This window comes from Pseudophryne corroboree, chromosome 12 (genome assembly GCF_028390025.1).
Source record: "Pseudophryne corroboree isolate aPseCor3 chromosome 12, aPseCor3.hap2, whole genome shotgun sequence".
In the NCBI taxonomy this organism is placed as follows: domain Eukaryota; kingdom Metazoa; phylum Chordata; class Amphibia; order Anura; family Myobatrachidae; genus Pseudophryne; species Pseudophryne corroboree.
The window spans coordinates 150,638,616-150,659,695 of NC_086455.1; the positions used below are offsets into that span (position 1 = coordinate 150,638,616).

The 21,080-nt window shown below is 47.0% G+C and overlaps 1 protein-coding gene across 1 annotated transcript in view; it reads right to left on the reverse strand.

The window, feature by feature from the left end:
• Positions 1-21,080, reverse strand: part of ZFYVE26 (zinc finger FYVE-type containing 26) — a 138,050-nt gene that overhangs the window by 72,499 nt on the left and 44,471 nt on the right. The window contains exons 13-15 of the mRNA XM_063948177.1: positions 20,353-20,504; positions 16,826-17,018; positions 2,558-2,821 (exon numbers count right to left, since the gene is read on the reverse strand). Coding sequence (XP_063804247.1) covers positions 2,558-2,821; positions 16,826-17,018; positions 20,353-20,504 — 609 coding nt within the window. The remainder of the gene's footprint in view (positions 1-2,557; positions 2,822-16,825; positions 17,019-20,352; positions 20,505-21,080) is intronic.

Here is a 21,080-nt window from a genome sequence, read left to right on the forward strand (position 1 = left end):
TTACAGCGATGTATGAGGAGAGTATAATGCAGCTCCAGGTATACACCAGTATGTGGTATTATTATACAGGGGGGGAGGGGACTGTACAGTAATGTATGAGGAGAGTGTAATGCAGCTCCCGGTATATACCGATATGTGGCATTATTATACAGGGGGGAGGGGACTGTGCAGTAATGTATGAGGAGAGTGTAATGCAGCTCCCGGTATACACCGATATGTGGCATTATTATACAGGGGGGGAGGGGACTGTGCAGTAATGTATGAGGAGTGTGTAATGCAGCTCCCGGTATATACCGATATGTGGCATTATTATACAGGGGGGAGGGGACTGTACAGTAATGTATGAGGAGAGTGTAATGCAGCTCCCGGTATACACCGATATGTGGCATTATTATACAGGGGGGAGGGGACTGTGCAGTAATGTATGAGGAGAGTGTAATGCAGCTCCCGGTATACACCGATATGTGGCATTATTATACAGGGGGCGAGGGGACTGTGCAGTAATGTATGAGGAGAGTGTAATGCAGCTCCAGGTATACACCAGTATGTGGTATTATTATATAGGGAGGAGGGGACTGTACAGTAATGTATGAGGAGAGTGTAATGCAGCTCCCGGTATACACCGATATGTGGCATTATTATACAGGGGGGAGGGGGCTGTACAGTGATGTATGAGGAGAGTGTAATGCAGCTCCAGGTATACACCAGTATGTGGTATTATTATACAGGGGGGAGGGGACTGTACAGTAATGTATGAGGAGAGTGTAATGCAGCTCCCGGTATACACCGATATGTGGCATTATTATACAGGGGGGAGGGGACTGTACAGTAATGTATGAGGAGAGTGTAATGCAGCTCCCGGTATACACCGATATGTGGCATTATTATACAGGGGGGAGGGGGCTGTACAGTGATGTATGAGGAGAGTGTAATGCAGCTCCAGATATACACTGATATGTGGTATTATTGTACAGGGGGGAGGGGACTGTACAGTTTGTAAGAGGAAGGTTTTATACAGCTCTCAGCACATACTAATAGGTAGTATTATTATACAGGGAAGAGGAGACTACAGTGATGTATGAGGAGGGTATAATGCAGCTCCCGGTATACACCGATATGTGGTATTATTATACAGGGAAGAGGAGACTACAGTGATGTATGAGGAGGGTATAATGCAGCTCCCGGTATACACCGATATGTGGTATTATTATACAGGGAAGAGGAGACTACAGTGATGTATGAGGAGAGTGTAATGCAGCTCCAGTTATACACTGATATGTGGTATTATTATACAGGGGGGAGGGTACTGTACAGTAACGTATGGGGAGAGTATAATGCAGCTCCAGGTATACACTGATATGTGGTATTATTATACAGGGGGGAGGGGACTGTACAGTAATGTATGTGTAGAGTATAATGCAGCTCCCGGTATACACCGATATGTGGCATTATTATACAGGGGGGAGGGGACTGTACAGTAATGTATGAGGAAGGTTTTATACAGCTCTCAGCACATACTAATAGGTAGTATTATTATACAGGGAAGAGGAGACTACAGTGATGTATGAGGAGGGTATAATGCAGCTCCCGGTATACACCGATATGTGGTATTATTATACAGGGGGGAGGGGACTGTACAGTAATGTATGAGGAAGGTTTTATACAGCTCTCAGCACATACTAATAGGTAGTATTATTATACAGGGAAGAGGAGACTACAGTGATGTATGAGGAGGGTATAATGCAGCTCCCGGTATACACCGATATGTGGTATTATTATACAGGGGGGAGGGGACTGTACAGTAATAATGTATGAGGAGAGTGTAATGCTGGGGGTAGAAGCTGCCGTGAGGTCGGGCGGCTGAGTGACATCTAGCTGCAGCGCTACTGTAGCGCTGATCTCTCTGTATGCCCGCCGGCTGTCCCCCCGTCTCCTCCCCCTCTCCTGCTCTGGGTCCGCATCTCAGTCAGACATCTTTTCGACAGACGGCAGTTTTCAACTTCAATTGAATATACCCCATAGTATCAGTGAGGCACAAAGAGTTCTCCATCATTGTAGGAAATGAGCAAGATCATCCACTGGGAAGCATTCCACTAATATGCAGTGTTCATTCCAGGGCTTGGAAAACTGTGAGGGCAACTACCTTAGCGGGCACATAGCATATTCCAGAGAGTGGCCCCTCACACCTGACATTTTAAAGCAGACAGAGAGACAGGGTCTACCAGACATTGACATGATGGCATTCCGACTGAACGACAAGTGAGGAGATGCGGATTCACAGGCTTCCTTGTTCACATTATGGTAAATCAGCTAAAAATCCCATAAAACCAACAATTTCCTCTGGTTGCAATACTATTTCTAGTTCTCAAAAGGTTAAGAAAATAGTTGTGGACCAGGGACAGTCTCTGAACCAGAGAAGAGAGAGAGAGAGAGAGAGAGAGAGAGAGAGAGTGAGAGTGTGTGTGTGTGTGTGTGTGTGTGTGTGTGTACACACACTTACAATTTGGAATAGTAAAGTCTTTATTTAAATATTTAAATGTTGTTACTGCTACTTTACTTTTTGCTTCCAAGCAGTTGTGCAGGCGCCTCTCTGCAGTCTCTAGCAGTTGCTTGCATGTTTTCCAGAGGCGTGCTTGCGTGCATGCCAAATCAAAGGCCGCCATAGCCGACGGACTCATCTCCTCTACCATGTGTCGCCATGGGTCAGTCTTTTCCAAGCGAGCACTTTTCAACCAAAAATCCTCTTGTAATGCAGGTATCGGGCATTCAGCAGGAGCTACCAGCCTGTCTGTCACATCAGATATAGAATAGAACACCATTCCTGGACCACAAGAAGAAAAAGAAAAAAAAGTCAATAAGCAAAATAACCAAACGGCAGACTAACCAAAGTGAATTTCTGAATGATAACTGGAGCGACAGAATGCATGCTATTACTATAGGTGAATTACTCTAAGCTATACAGCAGATATACAGTATGTACATTTTATTTTCTGTTCACTGTAAAATATTGTAAACAGAAGGCTGTATTTTCCAACGGAACCACACAAGCATGTGCACAAGACAAAAGGATATCAGGACAACATAATAATAGGATTTTAATTACCTACCAGCAAATCCTTTTCTAGTAGTCCATAAGGGATATTGGGGAGACTTAGTACGATGGGGTATAGACGGGGTCCAAAGGAGCCGGTGCACTTTAAAATTTCTTCACTGGGTGTGCTGGCTCCTCCCCTCTATGCCCCCCTCCCCCCACCCCCACCCCAGGCAGTTATAGGTAAAAAAGTGCCCAAAGAAGAAAGGACAGACATGAGAGAAGGAACGCAACAACGAGTGGTGAGATTTATACACCAGCACACCATTAACATAAAACAACCAGCAACGGCTGGTAACCAAAGCAACAGGTAACCATAGAAAAGACAACCTGCAGAAAAGTCACCACACTGAGGCGGGCGCCCAATATCCCTTATGGACTATGAGAAAAGGATTTACCGGTAGGTAATTAAAATCCTATTTTCTCCAACATTCATAAGGGATATTGGGGGAGACTTCGTACGATGCTTCCAGAACTGGCGGGAATGTGTGGAGACTTCTGCCGCACCGCCTGCCCAAACTGGGTATCCTCTTTGGCCAGAGTATCAAACCTATAGAACTTCACAAAGGTGTTCTTCCCAACCAGGTAGCAGCTCGGTATAGTTGCAATGCCGAGACTCCACAGGTAGCCGTCCAGGAAGACTCCACCGATCTTGCAGAGTGGGCCTTCAGAGACTGTGGAACAAATAAGGTTGCCGAGACATAGGCCTGTTGGATAGTAAGCATAAGCCAACGAGCAATGGACTGCTTTGAAGCAGGGAAACCTTTTTTCTGCGCATCATATAGCACGAACAAAGAATCTGTCTTTCTGATCCGAGCCATTCTCTTGACATAGACCTTCAAGGCTTGCACAGCATCAAATGCCTCCGGAATAGCACAGGTGCCAGAACCTGATAGAACCACAATAGGCTGATTCAAGTGGAACGCAGAGACAACCTTTGTCAGGAACTGCTGCCTAGTCCTGAGCTCCGCTCTGTCCTCGTAAAAGACCAAGTAGGGACTTTTACACGATAAGGCCCCCAATTCGGAGAACACGCCTAGCAGAAGCCAGGGCCAGTGACATTACCGTCTTCCACGTGAGGTACTTGTCTTCTACCGTCAGCAGTGGTTCAAACCAGGAGGACTACAGAAACTCCAAACACAACAGGGTGCCGTGGGTGGCAGGAAAGGAGGTTGTATGTGAAGTACCCCTTGCAAAAAGGTCTAAACTTCTAGCAACACTGCCAATTTCTTCTGGAAAATGGAGAGAACTGAAATCTGGACCTTAATGGAACCCAGACGTAAGCCCTTGTCCACACCAGCCTGTAGGAAACGTCCCAAGTTGAACTCCGGAGGCGGGTACGTGCGGTCCTCGCACCAAGAGACATATCTTCTCTAGATATGATGATAGTGTTTTGACATCACAGGTTTCCTGGCCTGAACCATGGTAGCAATGACCTTTCTGGAAAGGCCCTTGTGAGCTAGGATGTTCCGCTCAACCTCCATGCCGTCAAACGAAGTCGCCGTAAGTCAGGGTTGACGAACGGTCCTTGTTGAAGAAGATCTCTTCTTAGTGGTAGAGGCCAAGGGTCTTTGATGGACAAGTTAGGAAGAGCCGCATACCACGTCCTCCGAGGCCAATCCGGGGCAATCAGAATTGCCTGGACTCCTTGATTTCTGATTCGCTTTAGCACCCTTGGGAGCAACGGAATTGGAGGAAACAGGTAGAACAGCCAGTGAGGCCAAGGCGACGTCAGTGCATCCACTGCCCTCGCCTGAGGGTCCCTGGTTCGGGAGCGAAACCAAATAAGCTTCTTGTTGAGTCGAGAAGCCATCATGTCTATCTGTGGGCAGCCACACCGGTCAATGATCTGCTGAAACACCTGATGGTGGAGCCCCCACTCTCCCAGGTGGAGATCGTGATGACCCAGGAAGTCCAAATCCCAGTTGCCCACTCCCGGAATGAAGATTGCTGACATTGCTCTTGCATTTCTTTCTGCCCAGAGGAGAATTGTTGACACCTCTCGCACGCAGGCCCTGCTTTTTGTACCTCCTTGCCGATTGAAGTACGCCACTGCTGTGGCGTTGTCAGAATGTACCTGGACGCGTGATCCTTGAGGAGAGGCCTGAAGCAGAGCATTGTAGATCGCCCGAAGTTCCAGAATGTTGATCGGAAAGAGGGCTTTGTGGGCTGACCACTTGCCCTGGAACCGAGCCCCTTGGGTGACAGCTCCCCATCCTCTCAGACTCGCATCCGTCATGAGGAGGATCCAATCCTGAATCCCCAAAACTCTGGCATTCCAGGAGACTGGAAGACTGCAGCCACCACAGGAGGGAAATCCTGGCCTTCGGTGACAGCCGTATGATCTGGTGCATCTGAAGATGTGATCCGGACCACTTGCTCAGGAGATCCAATTGAAATGTTCTGGCATGGAACCTCCCATATTGGATCGCCTCGTATGAGGCAACCATCTTCCCCAACAATCTTATCCAAAGATGGATTGATATTCGAGCAGGTCGGGGCACCATGCGGACCATCTCCTGAAGTGTTCTCGCCTTGTGCACTGGGAGGAACACCTTCTGGGCCACAGTATCCAGTAACATCCACAGGAGCCGCTGAGTTGGCTACAGGTGGTACTTCTATAAATTGAGAATCCACCCATGGTGTGACAGAAGTTGGATAGTGCGGTCGATATACTGTAAAGCAATAAAAGCTCCCTGGATCTTGCTTTTATCAGGAGATCGTCTAGGTAAGGGACAACATTGACCTCCTGGACCGGGAACACCCTCAGAGCTGTGGACAGGCCGAAGTGTAGCGCCTGGAACTGGTAGTGATCGTCCAGTAGGGCAAACCTCACATAAGCTTGATGAGGTGGCCAAATCGAAATATGGAGATAGGCGTCCTTGATATCCAAGGAAACCATGAATTCCTGTTCTTCCAGGCCCGCAATCACCGCTCGCAAGGATTCCATTTTGAACTTGAAAACCTGTAGGTAAGGGTTAAAGGACTGTAGATTCAAAATGGGCCTTACCGAGCCATCCGGCTTCGGTACCACAATCAGGTTGGAGTAATAACCCATTCCTCATTGTTTTATTGGTACTGGAACAATGATGTGGGACTGGACCAACTTTTGGATGGCCTGTTGCAACGTAACTTGCGTATCCTCCAAAGCTGGTAAGCTGGATTTGAAAAATCGTTGTGGAAGAGCACCGTTGAACTCCGGCTTGTAGCCCTGAGAAATGATGTCCTTGACCCAGGTATCCTGGCAGGAATTCACCCAGACGCAGCTGAAGTGACGCAATCGAGCTCCCACCTCGAGATCCCCTTAGGTGTGGGTGGGCACCGTCATGCTGAGGACTTAGTGGAAGTAGAACTGGAGTTCTGTTCCTGAGAACCGGTGTTTGTAGGTTTTCCTGTCTTACCTGTGGCACCTCTAGTCGCATTGGAGGCACCTCTGGCCCTAGATCGAAATCTGTTAGACCAAAAGAACTGAACCGACGGCCCCGGGTAGGAACGCCTAGCCGGCGGGGCCCCGGAGGGGAGAAACACCCTATTAACTGAGGCAAAAGCCAGCAGAAACAGGACCTTGGCTGTGAGCCATTTAAGGTCCAATGACTCAAGAGGTTCAAATGTAGACTCTTGTAGGGCATTCAGGACGACAGATCCTATGGAGCCACAGGAGGGACATAGGAAGGCGGAATCCGCAGTACGCCCTGAGTGAATGTATGAACGACAGGAATAGACGTAATTTTCCTCTGAAACCACACCGGCAAGGCAGATATTTGAACCTTGAGGGAGGCCAAGCGAAGTCCGAAATCCAGGTCTTGTTGCAAAAAAATAGAAGTCTGGAAGTACTAAACTTGTAAGCATCGTAATTCTTAGCAGTACACCAGGTGAAGTAAGAATTCCAGACCCTATAATAAATCTGTGCAGAAGCTGGTTTGTGGGCCATTAGCATAGTGTGGATAACTGCCTCTGAGAATCCTTTGGACCTCAGGGGTGAAGCTTCAAGAGCCACGCCGTCAAAGCCAGTATGGCCAGGTCCGAGTAGACACAAGGGCCCTGAACGAGGAGGTCTGGGCGTTGAGGAAGTAGAAGAGGACACTATCGATAGACCCTGCAGGTCTAAGAGCCAATGCCGTCTGGGCCACCCTGGAGCGACTAGAACTAGTATTCCTCCTTCTTGCTTGAACTTCCGAAGTACCCTGGGCAGGAGTGACACTGGAGGAAACACGTAGGGCAGCCGAAAGTTCCATGGAATTGCCAGTGCATCCACGAACGCTGCTTGAGGATCCCTTGTCCTTGATCCAAAGACCGGAACTATGTGATTGTGTCAAGACGCAATCAGGTCTACATCTGGTAGGCCCCACTTGTCCACTAGGAGTTGAAAGACTTCCGGATGAAGACTTCACTCTCTGGCGTGTACGTCCTGACGACTGAGGAAGTCCGCTTCCCAGTTGAGGATCACCAGAATGAACACTGCCGAAATTGCTGGCAGATGGCGTTCCGCCCAATAAAGGAATTTTGATACTTTCATCATTGCCATGCGGCTTCGAGTGCCATCTTGATTCATGTAAGCCACCGTGGTGGCGTTGTCTGATTGTACTTGAACAGGTCTGTTCTGTATCAGAGGCAGTGCAAGAGTCAAAGCATTGAACACTGCCCGCAATTCCAGAATGTTTATTGGGAGGAGAGATTCCTCCCTGGTCCACCGACCCTGGAGAGAGTGTTGCTCCAGCACCGCATCCCAACCCCTCAGACTGGCGTCTGTAGTCAGCAGTGGTGCAAGTAGAAAAAATGTCTTACAGGTACTGTGTGCGTGCGACGAAGGCACGCCAAAAAAATGGGAGTTGTCAAATGACACATGGGGCGTGACCAATGAAAATGGGGGTGTGGTACACATATGGGGGGGCCAGATACACAAATGCCCCCAATAGGGCCAGATACACAAATGCCCCCACTGTGTAAGATACACAAATGCTTCCACAGTGCCAGATACACAACGCCCCCACAGTGCCAGATACACAACGCCCCCCTGTGCCAGATATACAATGCCCCCCTAGTGCCAGATACACATTGCCCACACAGTGCCAGATACACATTGCCCCCACAGTGCCAGATATACAATGCCCCCACAGTGCCAGATATACAATGCCCCCACAGTGCCAGATATACAATGCCCTACTGTGCGCTCATTGCACCCCCCACCCCTTACCGCTGGCTCTGTTTCGTCTATGTGAGGGAAGGAGAGTGCAGCGTCTCTCCTGTCCCTCAATTCTCTTTGATGCCCAGTGTCACTCTCCAGCGGCGGCGGGGTCAATTTGAAATAAGGCATCGGTTCGTTAGCCAGAGCTTGCGGACCGGTAGCCAATCAGGAGCAGCGGCTGCTGGAACGCGAGCAATGAGTGGCTAGCAAACCGGTGCCTTATTAAGATTGACGACGCCGATGGAGAGCGAGACCGGGCATGAAAGAGAATTGAGGGGCAGGAGAGGCGCTGCGCTCTACACTCCTCACACAGAACGAAGCCAGCGGGATGCAGTATGGTGGATGGCCCAGAAGGGACGGCCTCTGTTCCACTGTTGGTCCTGTAGCCACCAGCTCTGTGACAAACGAACCTCCGGAGTCAAGGAGACCTTTGAGACCTGATCTGATGAGGCAGGCCATCCCACTTGGAAAGGATTAACCTCACTGAGAGTACTCTATCATGTCGAACACCAACACCATGAGGCCTAAAACTTGCATCGCCGAGTGTATCGACACTCTTGGGCGAGAGAGGAAGCATTGTGTATCATGTCCTGAAGTTTCAGGACTTTCTCTGGAGACAGAAACAGTCTTTGGCTGTGTGTGTCCAGCAGTGCCCCCAGGTACCCCATGCTCCGAACAGGGACCAGAGAGGACTTCTCCCAGTTGACGAGCCACCCGAACTGGCGAGGGGCATGTCTCTTGAAAGACTGCGTACCCGTGAGAGACGACTTATCGCACCCACGTGTCTGAAATGGTCTTTAACCAGACCTGGGTGAATTGCAGAAGTTGGCCTCCCACCCTGGGATCCCCCAGGTGATAGCACACCCAGTCATGCAGCAGGCTTGTCTTGTTTGGAAGCAGGCTGACGGGCAGCCCAGGATTGTTTTGCTTTGAGCTTAGAGTGGTTTGGGGAGCACGAGCTTGTCTTGGGGTACGCCCGACCTTTTGCTTTCCCTTGAGGTCGAAAGGAATGAAAAGTGGTACTCTTTGCTTTCTATGTAGAAGGATTAGTATTTGGGAGAAACGCAGTCTTAACAGCCGCTAAGTCAGTCACAATCTTATTCAGATCCTTCCCAAACAAGATCTTTTTGGAGTCCATGGCCACCTTCTATGACCTCAACCACAGAATTCGGAGAGCCAGGATGGACGTAGTCGACACCTTGGCCACCATTACACCTGCCTCAGAGGACGCCTCCTAAATGTAAGGGGAGGCGGTGGCAACATGAGACAGATATGGTCTGGCGGTGTCAGATATATCCTGAGGCAGCTCTTCCTCTAATGCCTGAACCCATGCTTCAATTCCTTTTGCGGCCCAGGAGGCTGCTATAGTGGGTCTATGTACAGCACCTGTAAGGGAGTAAATAGACATCAGGCATCCTTCGACACGTCTATCTGTCGGTTCCTTCAATGAAGTGACTGTGGTGACAAGCAGAGTAGATGACACCACAAGACGGGTGACATGGGAATGCACCGGCGGTGGATTTTCCCCAGTTGTAACACAACTCAGTTGAGAGAGGATAACGAGGTAGCATCTTTTTAGACAGGGAGAATTTCTTTCCTGGAGAAGACCAGGGTTCCTCACGTATGTCTACCAAATGGTCAGAATGTGGTAAGACTACTTTAGTTACCTTCTGATGTTTAAATTTATCAGGCATATTAGACGCAGTAGTGGGATCTACATCATCAATTTGTAGAATCAGCTTAATAGCCTCCACCAGGTCAGGGACATCATCTTGCTTCGTAGTTTCCTCCTCAGAATGGACTGCATCAGTGTCTGACGGATCAGTATACTCCCCATTCTCATCAGAAGTATCATCTGAGATATTAGTGGATTGTAAGGAGGCGGCGGCCCGCTTAGATGACCCTTTGACCGCAGAGGGACGTGGGGTAGGTTTTTGTCTAAGCAAAGATTGATTCAATTTTTGTATCTGGGTAGACAGAGTATCCGCCCAGGGCGGATTAACCATAGGGACAATATGTGGCTGCAATGGCACAGGAGGTCACATAGTGGGGCGTAAGGCGTGTCACAAGCGTATTAAGCATATTGGAGAATGCCGCCCAAGGTGGCTCCTGATTGGTTACAGGAGCAGCAGGCTGACTGGGAGACGTAGGGCACATATTACACAGACCATCATTCAAAGATTCCGCCTCAGGTAAATCCCTGGCGCATGGGTTGCATGATACAAGAGCGTCCACAGATTTCCCGCCCTTTGTGTTAGACATTTCAGTGAATGTAACCGCAGAGCATATGAGTACGATACACCCAGAGTACAATACCTGCGAACAAATTTCCTAGTATGTGACAGCGCACACAGTACACAACACCAGCGTTTAAATCCAGTACTATGTGACTGGCAAACAGAACACAACACCAGCGAAGAAATCCGGTATTATGTGACTGAGTACACAGTAGAATACACTAAACGGTAAATACTGTGCAGCACTATATATGAGACCCTAACGCACCTAGTCCTAGGGTACAGAATACAGTGCTAGATACAGCTGGGATACACTGAAAGTGAAAATCACACAGCAGATACAGGCACACACAGTCACAATGCAGATAATTATTTTATTTTAGTCAGACAATAAAACTGCACTGGACTTTGTTTATATATATATATATATATATATATATATATATATATATATATATATATGTGTTTATATATATATATATATATATATATATATATATAAATATAAACATAAACAATGCGCGGTCTGAGACCGGATGTATATATCAGAATACTCGTACAATATATTCTGGTAGAGGTACACTTGTTCTTAACGATCGCTGTCTTAAAATGACACGTAGAATACTTAAGTGTCTGTAGAATCACAGTGCTGATAAATCAGGCGGATTTATAGGAGACCTCGCCCTGCAGTCCCGGAGACCAGTCGCAGCTACTGTTAGAAGATGGCACCCAGCGTCTCAGTCAGGGAGTGAGGGAGAGTGTGAGGCAGCTCCAGGGCGGGAACACCAGCAGTAGATGGCGCCCGGAGCTGGTGAAGGGGCTACAGGTCAAGTGCCTTATCCCCAATGCTGGTCCTCACCACCTGGTATTATGGAGCCTTATTGAAAATGGATAATGTATTATCCGACCTGTGCTCTCCTGCCCTGGTGGATATAGTGGGGTCCCTGTACGGCCACAGTGTCCACACCAGTGTCGCGGTACGTCTCCTGAGACCGCGACCGGAACGCGATTTAATGGCGGGTCCCGCCTGGGGAACCCTCTTACCTACTCCATGAGAAGCAGCCACGCGATCCAGGAGAGCGTCTGCGGTGGTGTGCCTAGGAACCAGAGCGTCTCTGCCGCAAGTACCCGGGAACAGAGCTAGCGGGAGTATGCGACGCTGCTGGAGAGGTTTTGGAGCCACAGCACAGTATGTCACACTGACATATGAAATGCTGCAGCCCTTGAAGTCTTCTAAATAGCTTTTTCAGGGCTACCCCCCCATCCCCCCCCCTCCGTTAAGTGACCTGCTTATGCAGGCACCAACTCTAAAACTGAGCTCACAGTGCCTGGAGGCGGGGTTATATAGATGAGTCCCCACAATACATTTCGGGACAGTCTAAAGTTTTAGCCTGTTGGCACCTCTGGATCAAGATCCATCTCTACACCCAGATGTTTTCCCTGTGGAACACAATGTACCCCACTGCAGAAACGGAGGACAGAATCAAAGACGGCACCAAGTCCGCAAACTGAGGAGATATATAGACCGTGACGGATGCTGGAGAAGTGGTAGTGACACTAGAAAAGGGAATTTTATTTGGTAAAAAGTTTTGAGACATCCGTGTGGAGCAGTGCCGTTTCTAGGGACGGGGACACCGTGCAATCGCACAAGGCGCCACGACAACTGCATGTAAGAGTTTTCCGTCTGGAATACTACTGAAAATGTCCCTCCAAAAATGGCTGCCGCCAAATAGAAGATAGTTATTAAGAATGCAAGAGGAGGCGGTGGCCATTTTGAGAAGGTTATTTTAAATATTTTTAATTGGGGGTAGGCACGAACAGCAGTCCCCATCAGGACTGCAGAGACTGGCAGTGGCAGGGGCCCAGAGGACTTTCTGACAATGAGCACAACCCCTTGACAACGAGCAGGTACTATGGCATACTGTACTACAGTAGGGGCAAAATGTGGTGTCAGGGGCATAATATGGTAACATGGGCATAACCATGGTGGCTTAATATGGTGAAAAGGGCATCACTGTGTGGGGAATAATATGATTCAGGGGCATTACTGTGGTAGCTTAATATGGTGAAAGGGGCTTTACTGTGTGGGACATAATATGATGTAAGGGAGACTCGGTGAAAAGTTGCCTTTTTATGCAAGGCCACACCCATTACAGTGAGGCAACAACCCCCTTTGGGGCATGCACAAATGTTAATTTTTTACATGTATATGGAAGAGGCGCAAAACTTTTTTTGGGTGCTCCCAGTGGGAGCCAAATTGTCTAGAAACGGCCCTGGTGTGGAGATGCAGTTGGACACATGGGCTTAAAAAAAAAGAAGAAGAAGAAAAAAGGAAGGAGGTTTTAAAGGAGACCAGGTAGATTTGGGCATTGTCTGCACAGAGCTGGAATTGGAGGCTACAGAAGCTTTTTAGATCACCAAGAGAACAAATATAGGGGTCTATTCATGAAGCAGTGAAAAGTGTGGAAAAATGAGACACTGGAGAAGCTGCCCAATCAGCACTGAAGTAATATTTATAATTTGCATACTATACAATTATACAGAGCAGCTGATTGGTTGCTATGGGCAACTTCTTCACTGGCTCACCGCTCCACTAGTTTCCCTGCTTCATGAATAGACCCCATACAGACAGAAAAGCAAAGGGTCGAGAAAAAAAATCTCGATGACCCCAGCAGTTAGAGGACATGGAAAGAATTATGTGCCACAAGAGGAGAGACAGAAGAAGTTTTCAGAAAAGAAGGAGATGAAGGGAGATAAGTAATGTGAAAGCCAAGAAAGTTGAGCACGTCCCGCATCCTGTGTGTTTTGGTTAACTGCCGTGTCAGTTTGTGTCACAGAAACATAGATACAGAGAATTTGATGGCAGATAAGAACCACTTGGCACATCTAGTGGTGTATTTGCTAAACCTTCTAAAATGGAAAAGTGATGTTGCCCATAGCAACCAATCAGATTCTGTCTATCATTTTCTAGGATACAATAGAGAAATGATAGACAGATTCTGACTGGTTGCTATGGGCAACATCACAGCTTTTCATTGTTTGAAGCTTAGTACATTTACCCCCTAGTGTCCACCTTTGATGAAACAGGAACTTCAAAAATGAGAGACAAATGCACTGGAGTACGACAAACCGACTGCCTAAAACTGGCTGCGCCTGATGTGTCGCTAGTTTTATAACCAGAAGAGTCTTATTTACATAGTAAGGGGTATATGCAATTCACAGCGAATCGCGGCAAATTATCGCCGTTTTTTAATTCGACACAATTCGACAGGTGAATTCCGGCAGGTGGCTGCCGGAATTCACCATGTTCAATGAAAAACGGATTCGACAGTCCCGCGGGCGAAAAACGGCCGATTTGCCGGATTTTGCCGCGATTTAAAAAAACGGGAAAAACCCGTAAAAAAAAATGGCGTGGGGTCCCCCCTTCAAAGCATAACCAGCCTCGGGCTCTTCGAGCTGGTCCTGGTTCTAAAAATGCGGGGGAAAATTGGGCAGGGATCCCCCGTATTTTTAAAACCAGCACCGGGCTCTGCGCCTGGTGCTGGTGCAAAAAATACGGGGGACAAAAAGAGTAGGGGTCCCCCGTATTTTTTACACCAGCATCGGGCTCCACTAGCTGGACAAATAATGCCACAGCCGGGGGTCACTTTTATACAGTGCCCTGCGGCCGTGGCATTAAATATCCAACTAGTCACCCCTGGCCGGGGTACCCTTGGGGAGTGGGGACCCCTTCAATCAAGGTGTCCCCCCCCCCCCCAGCCACCCAAGGGCCAGGGGTGAAGCCCGAGGCTGTCCCCCCCATCCAATGGCTGCGGATGGGAGGCTGATAGCCTTGAGAAAAATGACAATAATATTGTTTTTTCCAGCAGTACTACAAGTCCCAGCAAGCCTCCCCCGCAAGCTGGTACTTGGAGAACCACAAGTACCAGCATGCAGGAGAAAAACAGGCCCGCTGGTACCTGTAGTTCTACTGGAAAAAAAATACCCAAATAAAAACAGTACACAGACACAGTGACAGTAAAACTTTATTACACACTGCCGACACACACATACTTACCTATATTGACACGCCGACTGCCACGGTCTCCGACGATCCGAGGGTACCTGTGAAAAAAATTATACTCACCTTCCAGCGTCCAGAGGTACATCCACGTCCAGAGATACATCCACGTACTTGTTAAAAAAAAAAAACGAACACTCGTACCACCGGACTGAAAGGGGTCCCATGCTTTCACATCAGACCCCTTTCCCCGAATGCCGGGACACCACGTGACTCCTGTCACTGAAGTCCCTTCAGCCAATCAGGAAGCGCTACTTCCGTGGCGCTCACCTGATTGGCTGTGCGCTGTCTGAGCTGTCAGACAGCGCATCGCAAAGCCTCTCCATTACTTTCAATGGTGAGAACTTTGCCGTCTGCGGGGGTTACCCGCGGTCAGCCGCTGACCGGCGGGTGACCTCACCGCTAGCCGCTAAGTTCCCACCATTGAAAGTAATGGACGGAGCTGTGCGATGCGCTGTCTGAGTTCAGACAGCGCACAGCCAATCAGGTGAGCGCAACGAAGTTGCGCTTCCTGATTGGCTTTAGAGACCTTTCTGTGACAGCTGTCACTCTGAGAGGTCTCTCTGCATTCGGGGTAAGGGGTCCCATGTGTAAGCATGGGACCCCTTTCAGTCCGTTTGGTCGGGTGTCCGGTTTGTTTGTTTTAACAAGTACGTGGATTTATCTCTGGACCCTGGCTGAGGTGAGTATATTGATCTTTTCTTTTCAGGTATCCGTGGACTAGTTGGATATTTAATGCCACGGCCGCAGGGCACTGTATAAAAGTGACCCCCGGCTGTGGCATTATCTGTCCAGCTAGTGGAGCCCGATGCTGGTGTAAAAAATACGGGGGACCCCTACTCTTTTTGTCCCCCGTATTTTTTGCACCAGCACCAGGCGCAGAGCCCGGTGGTTTTAAAAATACGGGGGTTCCCCTGTCAATTTTTAGAACCAGGACCAGCTCGAAGAGCCCGAGGCTGGTTATGCTTTGGAGGGGGGACCCCACGCCATTTTTTTCAGGGATTTCACCATTCCATCTATAAAAATAAAAAAAATATATATTATTTTTAAAAATATATAAATAATACTTGTGCCTCCCAAAAAGACAAACCAAGTACCTAATCCCTTCTAATATAAATAGATCTGATATTACCACGAAAAAAAACCACAAAAAAAACATGTTTTAAATTTTTTTTATTGGTTTCACCCTCCAAAGTGTGGCGGATTGAAAATGACGAATTTGCTGTCTAAAAGCACTGCTGTCGAATTTCCAAACTTGAATTGAATATGCTTTTGTCGAATTGCAGCACTTGTATCATTGCAGAAAAGTCGAATTTGCAAAAAGTCGAATTTGCAAAAAGTCGAATTTTGAAAGTCCGTTTTTTTGACGGAAAGCACTGAATTGCATTGACGAATTTTTTTTTTGGGCGAAAAATACCCGAAATTCGACAATTTCGGGAATTCGACCGCAATTGCATATACCCCTAAGTCTCCACATCCTAACAGCAGCTGCTTAACCATGTATCCTTGAGAAAGGGCGGGATCGTCCGAAACGCGTTGGTGCAGGGTCCATACGCTGTGACGGAGTGCTGGGAACAGAGAGAAGCAGACAGCGGTGACGGTAACAGCAAACGCCGCCAAGCATACAGACGGACGCGCGGCATCAGAGGTTACCAGCCGGAGACCAGTCGGAGGCACAGGACTGAGGACGGAGGACGGAGGAGCTAAAACCCATCAGGTAGAGATAGGGAAAGTTAGTATTCCCACTGTATGCCTTAATGGCTCGTCCACAGGGGTGAAGTAGGGTATGCCGGCGGCTGGGCTCCCGGCGACCAGCACACCGGCGCCGGAATCCCGACCGCCGGCATACAGACAGCTGGGCGAGCGCAAATGAGCCCCTTGCGGGCATGGTGGCGCGCTCCGTGCGCCACGCTATCTATTCTCCCTCCAGGGGGGTCGTGGACCCCCAAGAGGGAGAAAAAGTGTCGGTATGCCGACCGTTGGGATTCCGGTGCCAGTATACTGTGCGCCGGGATCCTGACAGCCGGCAAACTGAAGAACACCCGTCCACAGGTTTCTAACACCTTTTTCTAACACCTTTTTTTCCTACATGTACTAGCGTTAATAACATTTATCAAATTTTCCTTTTTTTTTTATCTTTTTTTTTTTTTTTTTGTTATCAGCGCTCAGTTGTGATTTTTTTTAACCATGCATCCACTATTTGCCGTCAGTATCCTACAGCAGTACAGTGCTGCCGGCACGGGATTACTAACCTGCTGCTGCCGCATTCCCTATTGCTTGCAATGTAGAGCGACTACCGCTCAGCTGTCTGATGCCAGCCTCCGAATTCTGATTTTCAATTTTTTTTTCCACTTTTGAGAGTTCTCGTATGATTTCTTGATATCGCTCCATAAAGATCAATTCCCCGTAGCTTGGGGAAGACTGAAGGTTAAACATCCTGGACACCTGCAGAAATGGAAATGACTTTAATCTATGCTTGTAGAGGTCCACCACTTATCAGTAACAAATAAACCCTCTGCATTCACAACAATATCACATTACACTTCTTAATACCTTTATCATAGCCTCGACGTATACTCATTATGATTATCTCATCTCTGTACATACTTTAAACACAATACAGTCCCCGATTCCAAAGAGCGACATCAGCAACGTAATCCCTAGGATAACATAACTGCTGCCGCCTCACAGGGGGTCAGGCTGGATACACACTGCTCAGCTGATCAGGAGCGTGAAACCTGATCAGCCGAGCGATCCTAGAAGTGTGTACCCAGCTTTAAGCTGGATCATGCTGGATACATCAAACCTGCCGTATGCTTCGTTTCTAATCAGTTATATAAATGTATACCTACCAAAGACAAATAAATGTCGGCAACACACTACAATAATAATAATTTTATTTATATAGCGCTTTTTCTCCAATAGGACTCAAGGCGCTTAACAGATACATAGCATAATATAGTACAGGAAATAATGAAGTACATTTTCATAAAATACAGAAGCATGAAGATACTAAAAGGGACAATTATGGGAATGCTTGAGTAAACAGAAAAGTCTTGAGTCTACTTTTGAAGGATTCTATAGTTGGGGCCTCTCGCACTGTGCGGGGAAGTGAGTTCCATAGAGTCGGAGCCGCATGACTAAAAGCTCCACCCCCAGATGAATTATGGGAGATTCTAGGTACTGCTAAAAGTCCTTCATCTACTGATCGCAGTAATCGAGTGGGGCAGTATGGGGTCAGAAGCTGCTTCAGGTAGTCATGTAGTGCTTTGAAACTCAGTAAGCCAATCTTGAAGATGATTCACCATCTTACAGGCAGCCAATGAAGGGAGTAGAGGATGGGTGTTATGTGGCTAGAATGGGGCTGGTTGGGTAACAGCCTGGCAGCTGTGTTTTGCAGCAGCTGTAAGCGGTGCAATTCTTTTGCTGGGAGACCAAGGTAGAGGGCATTACAGTAGTCTAATCGAGATGATACAAATGCATGAATGACTTTTGGCAGATCATCTGAGGGAATTAAGTGCTTGATTCTCGTTACAGGACAAAACCTATTTCTTCGGTTTGGTCTTACAGCATTTTGCCCCAAATGGTGTTTGCATATTTGAAGAATACAATTTTCTTACTAACTATGACCAAAGGGAGGATTGCTACAGACCGGATGTGCCCTGTCCATCCATAATCATCCACAAATCAATACAGCCATATAGTTCCTATAGTAAATTACACAGAACGGCTTTACAATTCAATGACTTTTGCTTAGAATGTACAGGAGGTACATGAATGAAAGAGCAATGACTTAGAACTTGTTGAACAGCATCAGTCTAACCAAGTTCTATACTCATAACCATCATCAGCTGTATTGGAGGAGTCTTCATTAGATTTCTAGATCTTTGATTTTTTATTTATTTTTTGGCGGATATAAAAAGGGACTAAGAACCATCAGGTTCTTAGTCCCTTTTTATATCCGCCAAAAAATAAACAAAAAATCAAAGATCTAGAAATCTAATGAAGACTCCTCCAATACAGCTGATAATGGTTATGAGTATAGAACTGGGTTAGACTGATGAATGCAATGCAGATGTTTTGCGCAGTTCAGCAATTTTTTTCTTATACTGCGCATGCATCAGAGTCGCACTGCGAATATGCACTGCGATTGATTCGTGATGGCGGACGCAAAGAGGATTTATTCGCGAAGTGAGCATTTGTGGGAGTTAACTGAGTGTGGCGTGTCAAACACAGGGTGTTGCAACCACTTTGGGAGGTGTGTGACTGCGTCTTCATATGCAGTTGTAAAGGCTCCGGCGGCTTACTTGCGACATACATTCCTCTCTGTGTCATCACATCCATTTGCTTAGTGTCCTCCTTCTCTTCACTACAAATGTGGTGTGATCGGAGGTACTATGATTAGGGGAGCCCTTTTTTTCAGTGGTTCTGGGTGATAACTAGAAGCCAGTAAAATATTATTGCAGTCAGTTGGCTTATTGAACAACGATGTTTCCAACTTCCCCTTGTTGGTAATAATATCCTTTTTGTTGTTAATATTTACATCCAAAAAATGAATGCTGGATTCCTGAATACTGGATGTGAATTTGATGTTAGCATTATATTATAGCCAATAAAAAAAGCATAGTTAATAAGATTTATATAAACCGGTTATTTATTAACCTTAATGGACTGCTGTATCAACAATGTATAATGAGGGAATTGATTTAATGCTTATTAACTATGCTTTTTTTATTGGCTATAATATAATCAAACCCCTTTCTTTATCCTCGGTATATTTAGTAACAGCATATTCATGTTATGTGATCATAGTGCCAAGTGTTAAGAAAATGAAAGAAGAGTATAAGCCTTTTTTTTTATATATATATTTGCAGATTTCAGTTGTCAGTTTCCTTGGTGATGGACTCTCTTCTACGTCGATTACTTGGATTATCCTGTTCGGTTGACATCAGAGGAAGCCTGGCTTGCTGGATGCTTGCAGAGTCCAATAGGTGGGTGTATATAAAGGAATATGTAAAGACCACCAGACTCCCAAGTAATGATGAAAAACGATACAGATGTAATCCAAAGGTTTCACTCTCTAAAAAGACCTCAGCAGATGCTCTGTGCGAAACAGAGTGGCCATCTGTTCATACTCTTACCAGACATTAGTGGTCATTCCGAGTTGATCGCTAGCTGCATTCGTTCGCTGCGTAGCGATGAGGCAAAAAAAACGGCACTTCTGCGCATGCGGCGCAATGCGCACACGCGTCGTACTATTGCAACGAATGATGTAGTTTCACACAAGGTCTAGCGAAGCTTTTCAGTCGCACTGCTGGCCGCAGAGTGATTGAGAGCAAGTGGGCGTTTCTGGGTGTTAATTGACCGTTTTCAGGAAGTGTTCAGAAAAACGCAGGCGTTCCAGGAAAAACGCAGGCGTGGCTGGGCAAACGCAGGGAGTGTTCGTGACGTCAAAACAGGAACTGAATAGTCTGAAGTGATCACAAGCGCCGAGTAGGTTTTGAGCTACTCTAAAACTGCACAAAAAAAAAACCTTTGCCGGCGCTCTGCGATCCTTTCGTTCGGACTTCTGCTAAGCTAAAATACACTCCCAGTGGGAGGCGGCATAGCGTTTGCATGGATTCTAAAAACTGCTAGCGAGCGATCACCTCGGAATGACCACCATTATCCTCTGGCTGCAGTCTGCTTTATTCCTGCATTTTTAAAACAAACAACAACGTAGAATACACTGCAGAAGAAATATGGGCACCTGAGTTACACAAACTGTCCTTTTTCCTACCTCATGAGCCTGCGCATAGTTCCCTCTCAATATACATGAAATGAGAAGATGTTCAGGAGCTGAGAGTAACATGGGAATCAGGGTGTTTCTCTGCGGCAGCGGACTCCTGCCTTCCGCTTCACTTCTGGCAGACAGATTACTTGCACTGCTTCCTGTAACACAGCAAGAAAAGCTTCAATTATAGAAACTGCACTAAGGGTCCTTCACAATAGTTAATAATGATATTTACATATACTGGAGAGGAAATAAAAAAACATTTTCTACACGCATTATAAAATAAACTATATGCATGTAATTATCTTTTGCCAATCTGAGGTAGAGGCAGTTACTGCATTGTTACCAACCTGGTAGACACGGATACTACATTGTTACCAACCAGGTAGAGGCAGATACTACATTGTTACCAACTGGTAGAGGCGGATACTACATTGTTACCAACCAGGTAGAGGCGGATACTACATTGTTACCAACCAGGTAGACGCGGATACTACATTGTTACCAACCAGGTAGACGCGGATACTACATTGTTACCAACCAGGTAGACGCGGATACTACATTGTTACCAACCTGGTAGAGACGGTTACTACATTGTTACCAACTGGTAGAGGCGGATACTACATTGTTACCAACTGGTAGAGGCGGATACTACATTGTTACCAACTGGTAGAGGCGGATACTACATTGTTACCAACTGGTAGAGGCGGTTACTACATTGTTACCAACCTGGT